We start from the raw sequence: 22,065 nt of genomic DNA on the forward strand, positions 1-22,065 counted from the left end.
ACCATTTGAAAAGACAGTTGTTTATATTATGATTCATAACCATAGCAAAATTATAGTTATTAAGTAGCAACAAAAGCAATTTTATGGTTGGGGATCACCACAACATGAAGAACTATATTAAAGGGTCATAACATGAGGAAGGGTGAGAACCACTGAGGTAGATGCTGTTAGACTTCCACTTTTCAAATGAAGGGAAGTGAAGTACAGGGAGGGTAAGAAACTTGTGAAGCTGAAGTCTGATTTCAGGCTTCAAAGATTTCAGTATCTCTTCTCTCAAATCCAACCAAATAATTCCACTAAACACCCCCAAAACCCAGAATGCTAATACACTACTAAAACTAAGATGTAACACAAAACTTAGAGTAGCACATGCTTGGAGCGAATCTTCCTGGCTACCTTGTCCAAAGATGTCTACAATCAGCCTAGTTACTCTGATCAGTCTATATTGTACTCTCTCTCCACAAATACATTTGTGGAAGACATAATCTCTGCAGCTTCTACATCTGCAAATTTAGTCAGCATGGCTTGGAAGTTTAAAATGTGGGTATGTACTGAACATTTCTTGTTATATGGACCATTTCTTGTTATTATACCATAAATAATACAGTATAATATCTCATGTCATGACATTTACTTTGGATTATGAATTATAATGAATTTAAAGGCAATTTATAATGTACAAAAAGCTATGTGTAAGTTATGTGCAAATAGTATCCATTTTATGCAAAGGACTTCAGCATCTACAGATCTTTGTATCAGTAGGGAAGAGGAAGCTAGAACCAATCCTTTCCATCATGTCAAGGGATGGGTAACAAGACAATGAACTCACTAGTTCACTAAGCTAACCTTGGGCAGAATCATTTCTTTGGTCTACCTCTGCTCTTTCTGGGGTAAAAAGACATTTTTTTCATATCTCAGTCAAAACAAAAACAAAAACAAAAACCTCTTACAACTGCCTGCATGACATACATTTGGTGCTGCATAAAAACCTGATAAAGAAATTAAATGAAAATCTCTGTCCTCCTGGATATTGCAAAGCAGTTAACCTAAAACATTGTGCTTAAAATTAAACACACAATTAAATGCCCTAATATCCAAAGGCTATCACATGAGATTTCCCTGTTTTGGGAACACCAGTAATGAAAAAAAACAACAAAACAAATCAAAGGTTAATCTCCAAAATGAACCAGAAAGGCAGACTTTTTGAGAGGCAGAAACCAGACTTTTCAAGCTTACAAATAAATTTAACTTAGCATTCTTTAAAATCAATTTCTCTTTGTCTCCAGCCCCTCATAGTAGAATTTGAAGGCTATTTCGGTTCGTCTGAATTTGAATTGAATTTGAACGTTTTTAGGGATGTGTCTGAAGAGCACTGGTGGTGGGAAAGGAGAGTGTATACAACACTTCCTACCACCCCCCAAAGGTGCAACTATACAGGTTCACTCCCTTTGAAAAGGGCAGGTATGTGTCTAAGGGTAAGTGTGGGATTGCAGGGGCATGCCAGTGGCATGGGGATCACCTACTGATTCATCCAATTGTCTCTGCCTACTTCCCAGGCTATTGAGAGTAAGTAAACAGTACATGTAAGAAGGCAGTATGCCATAGCAAACTCTGGAGTCAGGCTGCATTAGAATCCTGGCTATAACATATTTGCTGCCTGATGGAAACATTCTTAACTTCTTTGAGCCTGAGAGATTTCATAAGAATGTGTATGACAGGACCTGGTAGATGGCTTTGTGTGCAAAAGGCTTGTCTTGTAAACTTGATGACCTGAGTTATATCCTCTGAACCCACATTTAAAATCCAGATATGGTAGCATCTGTAATGCCAGCACTCCTATGGCAAGATGGGAGGTGAAGCCACAACTGGCTGGAAGCTTGTGGGTAAGCTAGCAGAGGCAGGAATAAGAGAGAGGGTCTTGTTAAGGTGGAAGGTGAGAACTGGTCCCTGAAAGCTGTCCTCTGATCTCCACATATGTGTGATACACACATGCACATTTGTGTATCACACACACACACACACACACAAAATAAAATTTAAAAGTTTGTATATAAAGCAGTACTCTAACACATAACACGAAGAAACATATTTTTTTCCTTATGAGAACCACTGTCTGACATAATTGAGACCACTGAACCACATGCTAAAACATGCTAATGGTTTAAGGGCACATGCCTCAACATGGTCTCGAATAGTTCACTTAAGAGTATGTAATAATTTGGAACTTGATATCTAGCTCAATGGTAGAGTATTTTACCTAACATGCACAAGTCCCCTGGTTCTGTCTTTGGCACCTCAAAAAAAAGGGGGGGGAGGGAATCAATTTTCCAGAAGATATAGTTAACTTCAGTTTGAATGGATTCAGCAGCTATTTAATATTTTAAAACTGAACCCTGAAGCAAAAGAAAGTTAATGGTTAATTATACTGTTTTTTTAGCAAATTAATGTGGTTTGGGTCTGTATGAGAGTCATGATTTCATTTGGTCCATTTTTCAAGAAAATTTTTTCCTAAGGTTGTGTTTATTGCCTTCCTATCACCCTCCCCCTCGGCCTCCAAGACTGAATAGCACTCATGCTAGACTCTATCAATGCTTGATTTGTCTTCCTTCCTAAAATGTTTTCTGAAACTTAAACTTACTATCAGCAAGAAAAGACTAACATATATATATATATATATATATATATATATATATATATATATATCCAGACTACAGACATATATATATATATATATATCCAGGGCTAATAAAAATACTCAGTAGGAAGAGGTGCTTGCTGCTAAAACTGATGACCTTAGTTTGATCCTCAGAACAGCTTCCACAAGTTGTTTCCTAATGTGTACATGTGCACTGTGGTATGTACTTAAATACACACACATAAATATATAATCAGAAAATTTTAAATTTAAGAATTGTCCAAATTTCCATCTGCCACAGTCTGGGTTAAAATGGAGTAAACACTATAGCTACACTGCAGTCTTAGCAGGCCCAGACTAGATACCTTGGGAACTTTGCTCAGCTTTTTTCCATTCTAGGTACTGTCTTCCCTGCCTGTCTAGATCCTACCTTTGGCTCAGAGCTTTAACATAGTGCCTTCAAGGACTCCAATGTTCCTCTCACTAGATTTCTCTGTAAACACTAACAGCCTTGGACAGTCTTTTCTTTCTAGTTTGTCGCTATTAGTGTTTGTGTGTGTGTGTTTCAAGACAGGATATCTCTGCGTATCCTTGGCTGTTCTGGCTGTCCTGGACATGCTTTGTAGACTAGTCTGGCCTTGAAGTCACAGAGATCCACCTGCCTCTGCCTCTTCAAATGCTGAGATTACAGGTGTGTGCCACTACACCCCGGCTGATCATTATTAGTTTTTCATCTAAGCTAATATATATTAAGAGGCTGCTCAGTGCTGAGTACTGTGCCACAACCAAGCCCAAGGCCACCATGATGGCTCTGTTAAACTTGTAATCTCTTGAAAGCAAGGGCCATCTCTTACATTGCATCTCTTTGTGTCTTTCTTACTACCTGGACAGTGCTAGAAATATTAAAGACCATAGATCAATACACAGTGAATGAGTAATGAGTGCAAAGCCTGATCACTACATTGGTCATAACAGTGATCATCAAATATGGGCTTGCTTTTCCTTGCACTCCACTTACTGGGTGGACCAAAAGAAGCAGGAAGCCTGCGTTCAACTTACTACTTAACATAGGAAGTGGCAGCTGATCTTGGGGAAAAGAGGAAGACATCGCTCTGCTCTTCAATAAGAGAAAGTCTTAACTTAGAGTGCCAATTCTTCTCCTTTCCTCTTCCCTCTCTACCCCTTCCCTTCTCTGCCTCTCTCTGTCTCAGTCTGTCCCTCTGTCTCTGTCTCTGTCTCTGTCTCTGTCTCTGTCTCTCCCTCTCCTTCTTCTTTCTCTCCTTTTGTCCTTCCCTCTTTCTACCCCCATCTTCCATATTTTTAAGTTCCCCTTCTGTTTCACTGAGTTCCTAAAGAACACAATAGCCCCCAGCACATAGTAGGAATGCCATAAATGTTTGTTAGAGGAAATGAGGAGTGGCAGTAAGCTGCCCTCTGTCATTGTGTCCCCAGCTGAGGCTGTATACAAACCACTCCATTTCCTTTAGGCTATACGCTGAAAACCAATGATATTGACTTGACCTCTCCAAAGATGAGTGAGTAGATGGAAGGAAGAAATGCTCTGAAAGGCTGCCACAGAGAAGCTGTGTCCTAGAGAAAGCCACCTTCCTGCACAAGCCTAAATGGAAATAATCTATGTTTGGTATTAAACCTCACCACCCATGACGTCAGTGAAGGTCTGCGGGTTCGAGGGGACAGTAGACACTCTGTTTCTGTAGCACTGTACAAATGACTGCCTGATGTTTTTTGTTCCCACTTTTTTTTTTCTTGGCCTCCTTTCCAGGAAATGGACTGGAGGAGCTGGCGGTTGATTAAAAATAGGCTTCGTGTGAGGAAAACAAATACTCATTCGGCAAAATTAAAGTCTCCAAGCCTCAGAATGCTGGTTGCTAGCTATATTTAGGCCTTGAATTTAACTCTTTGGTTCTGGCTGCAAAAAAACCTGGGTCAAGGAAAAAGCTTTCCTTTCATTTTGAAGCTATCCCTCATTTAGTCTTTTGGCTGCTTTCTGAACTAATGGAAACATAAGCAAGTCCTTTTCTGCTGGTTTTGTCCTTAGAATCCTGGCCATCCAGACTTGGGAGAGAATACTGAGGGATGCTTCAGCTTGTAGGTACAGAGTAGGCTAAAGCTACTCCTGAGCTTGAAGATCTATAGGAACAGCACGACCTGTATCAGTTACCTCACCTAATATTTTCTTTTCCTGGTGAACAGGAAGGTATTGTTTTTCAACAAAAGTCTCTCCATTTACATCATCCCTTTAGTCATGCCTATGCCTGTGCTGATAAAATGGAATCATGCCCCTTTCTCTTTGGAAGTCCTCAGATTAGTACTTCTTAACAAATTCTTTTCTTAAAAACACTGGTAAACCAGGCGGTGGTGCACACACCTTTCACCCCAGCACTCTGGAGGCAGAGGCAGGTGGATCTCTGTGAGTTCAAGGCAAGCCCACTCCATACAGTGAGTTCTAGGACAGCTGTTACACAGAGGCTCCAAGTTCTAGGGCTCCATTACACAGAGAAACCCTGTCTAGAAGGACCAGGAAAACAGCAACAATACTGGTATGAGTTGCTTTATGAAAGTTGGTTATTGTGAAATTTAGAGTAACAAAAAAGTTAAGGTGGGTTTGAGTCTCCCTGAGGGGGGAAAAACAGAGAAAAATATTCACCTGTAGAGTCAGATAAAGGGGATTTAAACAACCTTTTATTTGTACAAAATCCTTTTTCTGAAACATACCAATTGTAGAAACAAAGGTGTGTGTGTCGGGGGGGGTCACTTTTAGCTCACTCTCTCTATGGGCTTCCAGATCTCAGACCCTATTCAGTTCTTGGCAGCTCCAAGCCTCGAGCCCCATACTTCATGAGGTCATAAAGCAGGCAGGAGGGACAAGAGAGCAGGGGAGAGGCAGGTAGAGAGAATAGCAGTAAATAAATGAGAAGATAGCAAGGGAGTGAACAGAAAAAGGAAGATGTAAAAAGAGAAAGGATGAAGGGATGAAAGTGTGAAGAGGAAGCCAGAAGAAAGACAGTAACATAATTCCAATTCTTCCAGAACCTTGTAGGATCCAAAAGTATAAGCACAGCCTACTCTTAATCATCCCTATTAAAAAGGAACTACCTTTATAGGTGCTGGTTATTATTATATAAATAATTGTGCATCTCCCTTCCACCCAGATAATTATTACACCTCATCTGAGTCTTGAAATTTCTCTTTCTCTACTGTAAGTTATCACAAGGAAATAAAATTGGTATAAGCAAAGAAAATAAAGGGTTAAGAGGAGCTCTCCCTGTGCTTCTCTCCATTCTAGCCTGTCAGGTTTAATCCTCAAAGCAGAGAAACTGGTCTCTTTTGCACCAACAAAGGGAATATATGGGAGTACCCTGTTTGCCTTTGAGGCCTCTCTATCTAGATTCATACAGTCCTCCTATGCTGCTAGTTCCTCCCTCCCTCTCTTGGCTTTCAGCTCTCCTACACTAAGTATGAAAACAGGCATGGGCCAGCATTAGCTAACAACACCTTATATGGAAGGCTGTTCTCTCAATCTGCATCACGTATTCACACATCTCTGCTAATTCACCTTCAAAGTTATGCTTTCAAAAATACTTCCTGCTTTTATTGCCACTAAACCAACCTGGTCTAGGTCCCAATCACTCCTGCATCCCAGCCATCTTCCATAGCTCCTAATTGCCTACATGGTCAAGGCCAAAGTCTTCCCTGTGGACAATGCGTTCTTTAATATTTGACCATGGCTCCTGCCTTGCATTCACCACCTACAACATCATTTTCTATAGGTCTCTCTGCTTCTTACCTCCTAATTTGCAAGCCTGTCTTCCCCATCTGTACTTACTTTTAGTTTATATCGTAAATTCCTCCTCATCCTTTGTCCTTTATTCCCTTAGGCTACCAGAGTCCTTGCTATAACCACCGATGCTCACCATGCTATTAAATTATGTTCATTTATCGATTGTTTATCTATGTGTCTTTCTTACCAGTCTGAAATCTGTATTCTTAGCACCTAATGTTCTGAAAGAAAGAATGACTGGTGTAATCATAATTGGAAAACAGAGAGTTTGAATGGTTGTAGCATATCTGGTACCAACCCTGCCTTGGAGCTTTTATATTTTGCTGTCCCCTCTGCTTAGAAACCCTTCTTTTGCATATCTTCTTGATTTGCTTTCCAGCATTATTCAGGTTCCATCACAATTACCACCTTTACAAAGAAACATTACATGCGTACTCTGTGTGCACAATTTCTCCCTTAACGGTGTCTATCTTTCCTGCCTTATTTTTCTTTAGAACTCTAATCACACCTAACATTCTATTATGCATAATGTGTGCTTATATTTTCTTCCCTGCTAGAATATAAGGTCCTCAATAATATATGTTGGATGCTGTCGAATGGAGAAATAGTATTGGATTTGGTTACTATTTCTATGTTCAAGTTCTGTATGACCTTTAGCCAATTGTGTCTTTCCTCTGAGCTTCACTTTTCTCATCTTTCACGTGACAATGACTCTCCAGAATTTATAATTAAGAATTAAATGCAAAGAAAATTAAATGATATAAAATTTGTGAAAGTAGCCAGCATGATGCCTTGCACAGAGAAGACAGGGAATGCCTGTTAGGTGGAATCTGTGACAGACCAATAGCCACTACTTCTCTAATCCCCACCATACATCCTTCAGCCTTGGCTCTCCTAACACCCAATGTGGCCAAAGAATTTCAGATGTGCATGTGGCACCCCACTTACTTGCCACAGTTGTAGAGGTCACAGCAGAAACAGGTGTTGCCTCGGATGCGAGGTGTGCAGACTCCACGACTAAGCTGAGGGCAGTTCACCTAAAGACACAAAACAACAATGGGAGAAGCTAGCACTGGATGGGAGGATTTGTCCTCTGGGATTGAAATGTAAGTTAGTGGCTGATGGAAACAGAATGATGGCTGTGGTATGAACATATCCATGCAGAAGAAAGATGAGGCTAAGCAGAGAGGTAGCTATGTTTGTGCATAAAGCAAACACCTGTGTATTTGGGACTGTGTTCAGCCCCAGCCACAGCTTCACTCACGAAGGGTAGAGATAGAGAAAAGAAGGAAAAATGGGACAGTCTATGGAATACAAAATGGATATTACGGAATGAGGATGTGAGAGGTGAGAAAATCGGGACACAGGATGAGAGAGGATGTGGTGGGAAGGAATACAGAGGGGCTGTCACATGCACACTGAAGTACAACAGTACCTCTTTAACTGCCTGGGTAAGGTTCCTCAAAGCCCTCATAGAAGGAGAAATTTTGGTTGAGGTAGTTATGACCTTATGCAGGAAAAATCGAGTTAAGAGAAGATAACAAGCAAACTTATGTAAACGGTTGTAGTTGGTAAATTAACACAAGAAAGCTATCACAATGAAATCAAGAAAATAGCTGTAACAGTCTTAAAATGTTTTGAGTTTACAAAAACATTTTCAAATTTAAAAATAAAAGGCATAATCTGCATTTACGTTCTCTTGCTGGTAAGAAAAAAATTTCAAGTTCCCTTCCCTTTAAGGTGTAGTAACATATTTTCAGATTGGTTTGGCTTTGTTGCAGAAATATTCATTGTAAATAGGCATTGTTCTTCTTATTGGGTCCTTCATCCAAGTGCCTACTGCCTTTTGATATGCTGTTAGCACACACACATTTTATTCCTCCTTCTGACCCAGGAACAATTAGAAAAAAAATTGGTAACTTTGTGATTGCTAACAGAAAATGTAGGGACATGAGTGGTACCACCATAATGAAAGCATTTCACATCATGCCTTGGGACAAGACTATGACCTTGTCTAACTCTAAGGACACCATTCTTGTATTGTATATAAAGTGGCTCCCCATGAGGTTGCATGATGTAGGGACCACTTTGCCTCTACTTTTCTCCTTACCAATCACAACGGTGCTATCTTTTAATGGGTTTTTTTTTTGTAATTTTTATTAGTTCTTTGAAATTTTCATACAATGCATTTTGATCCTATTTTACCCCCTTTCCTAACTCTTCTTAGATCCCTTCACCACTTTCCTACCCACCCAACTTTGTATCCTCTTCTGACCATAGAGTCCAATTTGTACTGCAAATGCACTCTTGAGTGTATCTTCACAGTGAACGACTTTCATTTTGAGGTTAACAGAGTACCACACACGAAGTTCCCAGAAACATAGGTAGAATTTTCTGTGTTAGAATCCACTGGTAGGGAGGGGTTTTGAAATAAAAATGTCCCCCCAGCAAAGTTGCAACTGCTATTGATTGCCTCTAGCTGTAGGAAATGGAACACAGGGAATGTATGGGGCAGGAAAGAAATACTCTCCTGAGCCTACTTGGGAGTTATTAGGCTGGCCTCTTAGACTAACAAGCTGGGCCTCCTTAGAAGTGTGAGATAGACCAGATTGCTCAGCTATCTTTATTTGACCTCCAAACCATTTACATGTGTGGTATTAAGGCTCTGCCTTGTTAGTCTTGGTAGGGTTCCTATCTTCTTTCAGCTGAACACCAAGTCCAGGCAACAGAATCATCATTGACAGAGATCAGGGATGGACACAAATTGAGAGATTACTGGCTGGGGTCAAGAGGGCCAGTAGTCAGAGGGCTGTGGCCATGGAACTAAATTAATCTGATTAGGCCTCATGAGGCTCCAATGTATGACATGTCCTTACTAAAACTGTGCTTTGACCGAATGAACAAATAGTTCCAAAGATGTATAAGTAAACATTAGGTCTGTGGAAAGAATATAGAAAGAGTGTTTCATGGCTGGAGAGTTGTCTCAGCAGTTAAAAGCACATGCTGTTTTTGCAGAGGACAGGGTTCGATTCCCAGCATCCACATGGTGTCTCATAACTACATGTAACTAAGGTACACATGTGGTGCACATACATACATGCAGGCAAGACATTCATACGTATAAAATAAATAAATCCATTTTTTAAAGAAAAGTTGTTTCAGATAAAACAAGGGACTTTCCCATGAGGTAAAGTCATGCAGTGTCATAGGGGCTCACCTCCTCAGCTTCCCTCTGAGATGTCTTGGGAACATAGTGGCACCGGTTAGCATAGAGTGGTTTCAAATCCTATAAAGGGAAACACCAAACCAAAAGGGTTTTGGCTTTGTAAAGTAAATCATCAAGAGCCCTGCTTGCTAATAAAAGATATGAAAATACACAGAAAGAGAAACAGAGAGAGAGAGATTGAGAGAGAGAGAGATTAAGAGAGAGAGAGAGAGAGAGAGAGAGAGAGGCAGTAGATTTGGTTAAACTCTAAAAGTTATCTATTAGGGAGTCTGAGAATGTATGGATCAAACAAAATAGTTCTAATAACTGCTTTCACAAAAAACAAACAAACAAAAATAGCTGTTTTTAGTTGGACTACTTTGGTTAATGAGAAACTAGGAAGACTGACTGAAAAACGAGTTTCATGAAATTTCCTCTCTGGATTTCTTTTACTTCTAGGCTTTGCCTTTTTGCAAACAGTCCCTAGGAGTGAGATTCAAAACTTTAGGTTATTGCAATATTGCTCTTCTAAATAGAGAGAATGAGGCTTCAACTATGAAGTCTCATTATCACTTGGGGAGTAGAAAAGGGCTGGCTGACTTGAGCTACCTACTGTTTTTATCAGAGCCTTTTCAAAAGGAAGGGGTGAAGAAGCCAATAGCTGGAGGATGGGCAACTACCTAGTCAGCTGGAGATTTTAACTCAACTGAACTACAAGTCATTTTCCCTCTCCTACATAGTTAGATAAGGCCAACTAATTTTAAAAGTACTTCTAAGGCAAAGAGGGGAAAAAAAGTAATGTGGAGATCAAAGACAGTTGATTTACTCCTCCAGCTTGGCCAGCTTTCTCGGGCATGAGTGTTGGAAAGAAGAGACAAGATAGACATGCCTGGAAACTTGTAACCAGAAGATGCTATCATTTCCAGAACTTACACTAAGCATCCCTGTGAAGTAGGGGTCTTTGGACAAAGCAACATTAGCCTAAGCAATGGTTTATCAAAATGGCCTTAAAGGTTTAGTTTAAAGTTCCTAGGCAGAAAGGATTTATCTTTTGCCATTTCCCTTCTGCCCTCACTTCTCTTTCCATTTCCAATCCTGATGGTTATTTTCCTTATACCTATGATTTATAATCTCCTATACCTAACATTGAGTACCTCTTGCCTTCTATTCTGTGACCCCATCAATGACCTTGGCCTTTCCATTAGCTCATGCTCTATAATTCTCTTTGCTGTCCAGTGTTACAAAAATGCATTGCTGTTAATTCAGTCTGGAGTCAGACTAGAAAGGAATGAGGACTCTCGTGCTCACAACTGGCAGGATTTATTTTCTGTGTTGGAGTAACAGCATATTCATTATGATTGTGCTCAAGAAAAGTTTTGACCATGGTGCTGGCCATGGCCCTGTGACCTGGTTTTGCAGAAGCCATTCAGCTAACACCCTTAACCGGAGACTGGCATGTAAGATGATTGCCTCCTAGCTATGTCTGGCTGCTATTTTTTACTTAATCCCCAGAAGAAGGGCAAAAACAGGCAATTCAGGGGTGAGAGGAGGTCTCTGAGCCTGAGTTTGCAACCTCTTTAGCCTGAAGGACTGACAACCTTGGTAAGGAAGGAGGGAAAAGAATACTGCTATATATTAAATGGCTGCTATGTGTCAGACCCTTTGGGAACATGCTCATACCTATTACTTAATTTACATATATATATATATATATATATATATATATATATATATATATACTTGGAAGAGAGAGAAATGGTAACACATGAGAGTAAAGTGACTTTTCCAGCTAAGGAAAAAGAAAGAATAGGAATTTTAAAAAAAGAGAAAAAACAAAACACTTCAGAAGGGTACATTGGAAATTAGGTCTTGGACAAGTTCAGATTCACTCAGGCCAAAGATGGGAATATGATATTAAAATGCCTTACCCAATAGGGCACACTGGCTTTAATCTGACCCAACTTGGGCTAGGTTCTAAATATGACTTTCATTTAAGTAATCCATATATCCTTGGGCAGGTTCCATGTTAGAAGAAACGTTTTCTCCAAGATGTATCAGATGTTATCTGATGCCATATATTATAACTAAAAAGAGGCAGCTTTGTAGAAAGGAAGCTGAGACCATCCTTCAGAAGAAATGCTCATTAGTAGAGGTAGTATCATGGCCTTAGGCAACCATGATAGGGTCCTGTGGGGACACAGGTCATTTGATTCTATAGGATGAAGAGTTTCTGACTCTTTCAGGTTTGCTGGTGATTGGGAAGGTGTAGTTCCACATTATGTGAAATAGTCTAGATGTCATAAGGAACTGATAAAAGTAAAGTTATGATCTGAGTTGTCTTAAGTGTGGAAATCAGGGGTAGCCAGACTTCTTGACAGCTGAAAGGGGAGAGGAATCAACTCAGAAAGGTTACACCATACTTTCTTATCAACTCCAGAGAGAGAGAGAAAGAACAGGGGAGTATGATGTCCAGGACAAAAAGGCAGTTAGAGGACCTGTAATTTAACAGTGTCATGACACCATCAGAATCTATTGAGTATACTGCTACACTACAACTTACCAACTACAGTGGCAGTTAATAATGATTATCAACTTGAAAGGATCTGGGGTCACCACTGAACCAAGGCTCCAGGTATTTTTGTGAGAAATCATTTAGATTAAATAATGTGTGCTCATGTCTGTGAGTGATGATCTTGGTTGGGTTAAATGAAGTGAGAAGACCCACCCTAAAAAAAACTGGTGACATTTCCTGGACTGGGGTCCCTTCGCTGAAAGGGTAGAAAGTAAGATGAGAAGCAGCATTTCTCCTTTCTGCTCCCTGACTACAAATGCAATGTCACCAGTGCGTCAGTTTCCTGCCACCATGACTTTCTGCAGTGATGGACTGTGCCCTCAAACCATGAGCAAAATTAAGCCCATCATTTGCTATTGTCAAGGTACTGTCAGCAACAAAAAAAGTAATTAAAAATGTAACCATCACAGGGAACTTCTCAGTAAAGAGAGGTTGGAATTTTTTTTTTTTCACCATTGCCTTTCACTGAAGCCAATGATCGAAAATGTTAGGCCCATAAGGGAAACGCAAGACAAAACCATTATGAGGTATTGCCTCACACTCACTAGCACAATCAGATAACAGTGGGAATTGGTGAGGTTGTGAAGGAATCAGAATTCCATTACATAGATGGTGAGTGTATGTAGCCACTTTGGAAAGCAGTCTGGCATCTCCTCAAACAATTAAACACAGTTATCATATGTCCTAGTAGTTTCATTCCTAAGTGGAAAGAAAATGAATATAAGGCCATTCAGAACCATGAATTCAAATGATAACTGCATCACCTTATATGATAGTAAACTGATAAAAACAACCCGAATGTCCATTAACTGGTGAATGGACAAACAAAATGTGGCATATCCATACAGTGTCCCATTACTACACCATAAAAAGGAAAGAAGCACTGTTCCATGCTATAACCTGGATGAACCTTGAAAACAGTAAACAAAATAAAAGGAGCCAATCATAAAGTCCACATATTATAGATTTCATTTAGTATGAAATGTCTAGAATAGAAATAGCTATTAAAGTGAAAGTATATTAGCTGTTGCTTAGGGTTGGTCAGGACAGAAAGATAGGCTATAATAAGCAAGGGATATAGGGATTCTTTTGACATGAAAAACATCTAAACCTGTCTAATATCTCCATGTAACTGTGAATATACTAAAAAATACCCATTGGATTATAATCTTCAAATGGGTGGGTTATACAGCATAGAAACTATATTTTAATAAATCCATTTTTAAACATTGTGAGAGGAGGAAAGTAAAGGAAGCCATTTTAGCTCATTATGCCATTAAAATCTACTACAGGTTTCTGAGCCAGTAGGCCTATGTTGCCATGGATACTGTCTCTGAGTACTGCTTGACAAATGGGCATAATAACACCTGCCCTACATATCTCACAGGATTGTTGTAGGTCTCAAATGAGATAATAGATGTGAAGACACACTGAAAAGTTAAATATATAACATAAAAACAAGGAATTAGTGTTTTTAAAATGGCTCCAATTGAATAAAAAATAGTGTGCACACCATGATTAACTGTAACCAACAATACAAAAACATGTAAATATTCAGGGAGTAATATGCAAAAACCACAGTAATTGCTATTGTTAGGGGACAGAATTGCAACCATTAAGGGTTACTAATACATCATTCAGGAATGAAAAAATGGTTTGAAAAAAAAAAGATAGCTACACTCAGCTAAAACCAAAATGTGTATAAGTCTTGTGGTACAGATAATATTTATATTCCTGGCCCTGAAAAAAAATCAGAGAAAGGGTATCTCTCTCCCATACCTAATTGTTCTCCCTACCCAGATTATTTCCTAAGCTACCATTTCAGAGGTTGGTTAGGTAACAGCATTAACAATATGCTATCCTTTGATCCTGGAAAATAAGGGACTAACTCTTCTTTCTGGAAGAAGAGTCCAAGAAAGAGCTCCAATTGAAATAATGTGTCAGATTATCCTAACATATATATATATATATATATTTACACCTTGACACTCTTTTGAATGACCTTAACAACTAGCCAATGACTAAAGTAGAGTAACACAGTAACACGCCGTTATCCCACAGAAAATTCTGAAAATCTAATTTTGCTCTAATTAACTATTTTAGAAAATATAATTTCCAATATTCCATAACACATTTTCATTTTCAAGTTTAGTTTAGTTGAAAAACTGAGTTTGCTCTGGGGTGCTTAGTTGTTGTATCTTGCTCTTGATTTTAATCTTTGTACAACATCAGTGCTACTTATCAATTTCTTATGTCCAGGGTTCTTTTATTTTGTTTTCCTAGTCCCCTCCTTCCACTGAAAAGTATTTTTTAATGTGCTTTATGACTTCATTGGTATAAAAACAAATATATCTATGTTATGTTCCGGAATTCTTGCCTCAACCTAAAAGTTCACCATTTTTCTTTTTATTTGAGAAGAAATAATACCATTTTGTGGGATGCTAAAATTACTGAGTTCTAGGCTCTATGCTTACTGTGATTAATAGAAAAGTTGTTCCTGGGCCAGAAATCTGGAACAGTGTGATACAGACCATGGTAAAAAGAAGGGCAAGGGCTGGAAGGTGCTATATAGGCTGCTAGTGCGGAAAAGACAACCATAATCTTTCCCAACTTTGAACACTATGAAGCATAATACCAACCTGGCAGGCAAAATGTAGTCACTTATGAGAACTGTTATGGGCAGGCAATCAAGTATTCTGTAATTGGATTTGAAGCCCACCCCCTAGGAGGGAACCTATAACTGGTACTGTAAATCTGCTTAAAAGCACATGGTAAGGGAAGTCACAGGTCCTAAGAGAGACTTTAATGCCATTATTTAACTAAATTGACATAGCATTAAACCACATTCTAAATATATATGTTTATACAAATAGACAATTATCACTCTCAGCCTTAATCACAGAAGCCTTTCTTTCTAATGAACTGTGATAAAAGCAGAGTCTTAAAGTTGCAAAAGATATGGAAAATAAGTTACAGCTGGGTGTTCATCCCTAAATACGACATACCATCTAAGGCTTAGGAAATATATAGAAGATGGGACCGAAAGAATGTAAGGGCTAGAAGCTAATAAGGGCCAGCTTCAGAGGAAATACACATTTCCCAACAATTATGAATGACTTATGTGGGTATGTACAAGAATGGGCCCACTAACAGCCAGGTGTAGATGCAAGAGTTGCCCAGGAAGCCCTAATCCATATTACTGAACTACTTCCTACTAGGAAATTCAGTAAAGATTCATTGCCTTCAGCTCTATACCCACTGGTGATGCCACCAGGTTGCAATGGATAGTCCCAATCAAATGGTCCCACAGACATCTATGAACAAATTAAATGAGTCCCAAACAGAACCAAAAATTATGAATCTAGAAAAGGAAAAGGGACAGGGAAGGAGGAGTTGTTAATAGGAGTGGAAGGGAGAAAGAAAGAAAGAAAGAAAGAAAGAAAGAAAGAAAGAAAGAAAGAAAGAAAGGTGGCAACAATCAGGTTGCATCTATATACATGCATGGAATTGTCAAAGAACTAAGTTTAAAGGGGGGGAAGATCCTCTATATAGAGTTCAATGGGCGTGTTCTTAGCCCCAGAGATCTCCAAATAAGAAGCACAAATCTAGAGTTCAGGCGTGAAAACAGCACTTACTCAATGCATAGCTTCTACAGAGTGGGAAACATTTGACACCTGGACTGAAGGGCTGAATTCAGGGTGGATGCTTTGGCTCTAAACTGTTTCCAGATATCCAAGTCCATCATTACATTCCAACCACTGTTAGAAGAACAGTGGTATTTGGGTATCTGAGAAAGGTAACTTTATCCTTGTGGTCTGTTCTGTTGAAGGGGAGGTTGGTTTGGACCCCTTTAGTGCTTTCAGGAAGTCATGTGACTTCCTGCTGCTCTTTTCCTACCTTCAAGCTATCCTCTTACTCCAATGCCCTTGTCTTTGCTTGCCCAATTTTCACACACCAAAGGGCTAGGCCCATCCCTATCGCCACTGTGAAGCCTGTGGACTAATGTTCTCTGGAATCCAAAATGAACCACTATGGCACCTGGAGTCTGTGGTGCCATTTTAGGCCCAGTTTGTTTTCTACATGCCTGCATTGTTCGTTGATGTTCTCATCTTGACTACCAGCTATTGAAGAAAGAGGCGGAGCTTCCTTCTCCCTTGTACACATGTGCCCCTCAAAGCACTCAGGACACATTCAATGGGGGTTTATATATAGCACTGAACAATTACTTCAACTCAAGGTTAATAATACTCACAATGTGTCTGGCAGCAAAGACCCCATCAACTATAGCACAACAAAAAGCTGCAATCACACCAAAGCTGATAAACACGATAGAAGCCACCAGCTGCAGGAGGGAACAAAATAAACATGTCTGTTAGCCTTCCACTGTTGCTGCTTTTGGAGATTAGGTAATCCCCAAGAGACTGCCTGCCAAAGTGACTCTAGCCTGTCACTGATGGGGATGCTTTTCCTTTCCATCATGCAGGGTGAGTGTACATGTGGGTAGGCAAGGAGGGAGAGAAGGGGAAATTGAAGGATTTTTTTATTTTTTATTTTTCAGAGTAAGCTCTGAAATTTATTCTGGGAGCACCAAATGAAGAAGCTTGCTGCTATCCAGAATACTATCCACGGAGGAATTTGACTGCATAGCCCTTCCATCCTCAGATTCAGAAAAATGTTGGACCACGGACTCATGTAATCCAACCTTATGTTTTGTTTATGTGGAAGTGGAGGCACAAGTGAAAGGAAACAGTATTTCCAGTGTGTCTATTTAGCCAATGAAAGAACTGATGCCTGCCAACTCCTAGTCCTTGCATTTTTGTACCTTCTAATTGCTGATGGTGACTCAGTGGACACTGATGATAAAAGAGTGATTTTGGATCCTACATAAATCTACAGCACTTTCTGCATCATTAAAGAGAAGGGACATTCAATTTATTAACACTTAAGTATCAGACAGATTTTGTAAGAATTGATGTCTCTGAAATGGATAAATTCTGTGTGGTATATAAAAAATTTTTCTTTCACGTTTTTTGACACATAGCCCCACGTAGTCCAGGCTGGCCTCAAATTCATTTTGTGGCTAAGTCTGGCCTTAAATTTCTGATCCAGCTACCCAAGGGCTATGAAGACAGGTATGTATCACCATGCTTAGCTAGAAATTTCTAAGTAGTAAACCCCAATCGCCAAATTTGTTAATCATGTAAAATAACAAATTTTCCTAAAGTGTATCTCTTAGTACTAAGACAATGCTGCAAACCAAGATGTGGAAGGATCACAATTCCAGAATGTCTTCAGTGACCAAGAGTTATGATACATGGGCCCACAATCTGCCATGGTTGACCTTCTGAACTACATGGGATCAGCAGTTTTCCTTCTTGAGGCTTTTGGGGAGAATGATGAGGAAATAGTATGGCATCAAGCTATTCCCCGGGGAGAAGGGGAAAAACAAATTAAAGCCAATGGTACCCTAGGGTTCACCTGCTTCAGCAAGCTGAGAGGAAATATTTATCTCTTTTTGGACTTGTTCAGAAGCCTCTCCCCATTAATCTCACTTCACAGCACTGCAGATAATTGGTAAATAATGGATGAACGATGTCATGAAATTGGCATTATTAGCTATGCTATGATCAGTTCTACAATTAAAACTCCATTATGTGAATAATTTAAGCCCAAAGTGCAAGTGGAATTGGCAGCGGATGCAGTCCAGGTAAAATAACAGGCATTCCCAAATTGCTGGGGAAACCTATGGTTACAGTTCTGTGTCCCTAGACCTATTACACTATTTGAGTAAGCTTGATGTTAAACAGTCCCCATTGCCAAAGTTTGGACGCCACAAAAAGCTATCCAAGGGGAGTCTATTCAGTCCAGTGCCTGACCACTCACCAGGCTTCCTGATTTGTAATTCTATAAAATTGTGACGTGCTTGCAATTTATCCTATCCATTCTACCCCTTGCCCTCAAGGAAACCTTCTCAAAATTCAACCAGGAAAACACAGAAGCTTGACTTTGGGGGAGCCCATTTACACTGTGAACTTTCTAAGCACCACCTTCTGTCAAATGCTGATCCTTCCTCTCAACTTTACTCTGTACTTGGCTTTGAACTATGGGTAACAAAAAAAGATATTGTAGATTGACTTTATAATTTTAATTTGTCTGATCTATGTCTCAAGTATGCTTTCTTTTAATCTTTTTACTTTCGACTTTGGTTTTAAGAAAAAATCTCAAGGAGCTCAGGCTGGCCTTGAACTCAAGAATTATTCAAAAGTGATCTTGAGCTGAACTCCCAGATCCTCCTCTCTCAAACGCCTGATTGTGAGGACTAGAGACATACATCACCAAGCCCAGTTTACACTTGTTTTCTTAATCAAAGTTCCGCAGATTATAATCACCTAAAAAGTAATTCTGCCCCCTCCCAAAAAAAAAGAAAGAAAAGAAAAACAAAACAGGGTTTTGTGAAAATTTTTCCAAAAGATTATGTAACCAACAGAAAGCTATGAAAGTCACTAATAATTCAGGGCCAAAGTAATGTATATCATAAAAACACAGGCATTCTATGCCAGAACAGCTGCCTGATTGAAGAGCCTGAAATATTCTCATAAGAAGGAAAATGCTGAGGCTGGAGAGATGGCTCAAGTGGTTAAGAGCACTGGCTGCTTTTTCAGAGGACTTCAATTCTCAGCACCCACATGGTGGCTCACAACCATCTATACTGGGATCTGATGCCCTCTGACATCCATGTGTACATCAGATGAAGAACTTGTGCATAAATAAAAAAAAACTTTAAAAAATCTTAAAAAAGAGAGAGAGATGCAAATCAGTCCTAAACCACTGGCTCACTGTGAAACAGGTTCTTTGCAGGCTTAGGGGAAAAGATGAAAAAAACAGTTTCTTTGGGGGCCAAATTTACACAGGTTTAAGAGATAAACATTGAGCTTTCTAGAAGGATGAAAACTTACCATCTGCCGCTTGTTCTCGATAAGGTTTGATCCGATGATTCCAAGAAATGATCCAAATCCAAGCTGTAAGGCAACATAGCATTTAGGAAAACAATCAACCTGCCCACACAGTCATTCCAGTCCTTGGCTATGATTCAGGACAGTGGAAAAGAACTGGAGCGTAAATGTCAAAGCCACATGAAGCTTCTTACACAAACAAACTACGTACAATGAAAGTATATTCTTCCATTATGTGCATTTTTTTCTTGTAGCAATGACTCACACTGAAAAAGAAACTCATGTGCCCCCAAACTAAAATTAAAGGTCAACTATAGCTTTTTAGAGCCTGCCTGTCTCAATTTTAATATCCATTACCTAGCAATGTGACTGGTGATTCAGTAAGAGACATATAATGTTGAAAAGCACACATTATCATCTAATCTATATCTGTTTTTGAAAAGAACCTTCCACTCTGAAGCATGGATTACAGAATCAAGGTTTGCAAAGGCAGTTTTTTGATGCATCAGACATACTAATGAAACTCAGGAAATACTTTAGAAATGAGCAAACACCTTAACCCACATTAAAAAAAAATAGAAATATAAAGGAACTTTTTTGAAAGCCTGTATTTGTGGTTGACCTACTGCAATTTATGTTAGCACTTATTCACCTCTTTTTCCATCTCTGCTTCATTTATGGACAGAAAGCATTCATTAGAGGGTGAACAGAAATGGCAGTGTAAAACCCTGAAAAACAATTTCCCTGTCTAAGTGGCTGGGATTACGGCTCAGTGGAAAAGATCCCACTGCCCTCTCAGCTTTGCCATTAGTGGACCAAGCCTGCGTGTCTCAGCTGAAAATGATTGCTAACCAATAGATATTGATGGAGTTAGAAAGGGAAGAAGTAAAAAGTGGTGAGAATGGATCAATAAATCCTAACACAAGCTCAGCGTTGTAGCTACACTTGTCTTCAGCCTCACTAGTGGTCTTGTCTTGCACCTGCAGCTTTATATTGACTCACGGGGGTGTCTGTTTTCAAGACTCTCAAGATTTACATGTAGGCTAGGGCATCTAATGAACCCAAGGTTTAGGTTTGATAGGATTATGTCGAGGAACTAATTGTTTGACCCAAGATCCCAAGAATAGAAGACTGAGAGGAAGCAAGGATTCCTTCTGCAGGACCAGCAACTACTCTTGGGAAACCAAAGCTAATGTGTTATGAGTAGATAGCCCACCCTATTTCAGGCTATTGAGATTATCCCCATGCAACAGCTGACATAAACCTTTCTCCCACCCAATCTTCTTTTATGTATAACCAATATGTGTTGCCGCAAAGCATACCAGTGTAAACAGTCATCACACTAGCCTAGCTTACAACACAGATCTGCTAATGTCTGTGCAATCTAGATATGACTAAGCACTCAGCCTCTTCCCTTGACTGTAAAGCAGAAGGGACCACAATAATGTTCTCTTACAAAGCTTTGTAAGGATTAACAGAAACAATATATTCAATAAGTTTTAATGAAAATAGTACATTCAAATAACTTTGCATAGCACCTGCTTTGCAGTAAGTACTGAGAAAATACTGTTTTATTTTAAATACTAGAATTATAATTTTTAAATTAAAAGATACTTTATGTGTATGGATGTTTTGCCTTCGTGTATGCCTATGCATCATGTGTGCGCAGTACCCGCCAAGGCCAGAAGAGGGTGCAAGATTCCCTGACACTGGTGTACAAATGATTGTGAGCTGGCAAGTGAGTACTGGGAATAATCAAACCCCGGAAGAGCAGCCAGTGCTCTTGACTCTTGACCACTGAGCCCTTCTGTCCAAAGTATTACTTTTTAAAAAGACATTTACATTTTTGAAACTTGCTATTGCATTTATTCACACACACACACACACACACACACACACACACACACGTGAATGCTATGTTGTGTGAGTGGAGGTAAGAGAACAACTCTTCTTCCATCACCTGGGTCCTAGGAATGAAACTCAGGTTGTTGAGCTTTGTGGCAAGTGCTTTTACTGCTAAGCCACCTCATTGACCCAAAAGACATTTAACTTTCAAACTGCTCTAATGAGATTTGAACTGGGAAATTCTGTCACTGTTTCTTTTATTTCATAAGCATCTCCATGTTTTGTCTTATCTCCTTCTGCAATAAGTTCCACAGATTTATTTTATGCAAGAATTCTATGAAGTATCTGTGTTATGGCATCTGAGCCACTTTTACAGACAATAGAAAAGTTTGGATGCAGCTTCTTTTAGGGAAAATATGACCTTTAAGCAAAGAGCTTCTCAGTTTCCACAGATACTCATACATGATTTTTTGAACCTGAACAACATTTTTTCCCTGAGACAATATTATGGTTAATATTGATTGTCAATTTGACAGAATTGAGAATCACCATGGAAGAGGAAGATGTACCTCCACGAGTTCAAAGCCAGCTTGGTCCAAAAAAGTAAGTTCCAGGCCAGCCAGAGATACATAGTGAGACCTTACCTCAAAATAACAAAACAAAAAACCATCATGGAAATATACCTTTGGCTATATCTGTGTGGGTGTTTACAGAGAGGTTTAACTGGGAGGAGAAGAGCTTTGGAAGGACCGTTTCATGGGCTGGGTTATAAACTGCATATAAAACAGAAAGCTAGCTGAGCATGAGCACATATTACTCTCTGCTTCCTGCCTCTGAACGCAATGTGACCAGCTGCCTCTTGCTCTTGCTGCTGTGCCTTTCCCTCCATGATGGACTGTGTGCCCTGTAACTATAAGTTGAAATAAATCCATACCTTCCTTAAGTCAATGCTGTCAAGTATTTTGCTACAGCAACAAGACAAATAATTAGTAGAGACTAGAAAAAAAGACACTAGCAATTTCTGACATTCTCAAATATTTGATGGTCGTGTCC

The 22,065-nt window shown here is 39.4% G+C and overlaps 1 protein-coding gene across 2 annotated transcripts in view; it reads right to left on the reverse strand.

Moving 5' to 3' along the window:
* Nucleotides 1-22,065, reverse strand: part of Tmem255a (transmembrane protein 255A) — a 64,616-nt gene that overhangs the window by 28,119 nt on the left and 14,432 nt on the right. Inside the window, exons 3-7 of one of the 2 annotated variants that reach the window (XM_060375384.1) lie at nucleotides 19,171-19,233; nucleotides 16,467-16,556; nucleotides 9,655-9,723; nucleotides 7,873-7,944; nucleotides 7,386-7,474 (exon numbers count right to left, since the gene is read on the reverse strand). In XM_060375384.1, the coding sequence (XP_060231367.1) occupies nucleotides 7,386-7,474; nucleotides 7,873-7,944; nucleotides 9,655-9,723; nucleotides 16,467-16,556; nucleotides 19,171-19,233 (383 nt within the window). The remainder of the gene's footprint in view (nucleotides 1-7,385; nucleotides 7,475-7,872; nucleotides 7,945-9,654; nucleotides 9,724-16,466; nucleotides 16,557-19,170; nucleotides 19,234-22,065) is intronic. The other variant, XM_060375385.1, reaches the window with a different exon arrangement.

This window comes from Meriones unguiculatus, chromosome X (genome assembly GCF_030254825.1).
Source record: "Meriones unguiculatus strain TT.TT164.6M chromosome X, Bangor_MerUng_6.1, whole genome shotgun sequence".
In the NCBI taxonomy this organism is placed as follows: domain Eukaryota; kingdom Metazoa; phylum Chordata; class Mammalia; order Rodentia; family Muridae; genus Meriones; species Meriones unguiculatus.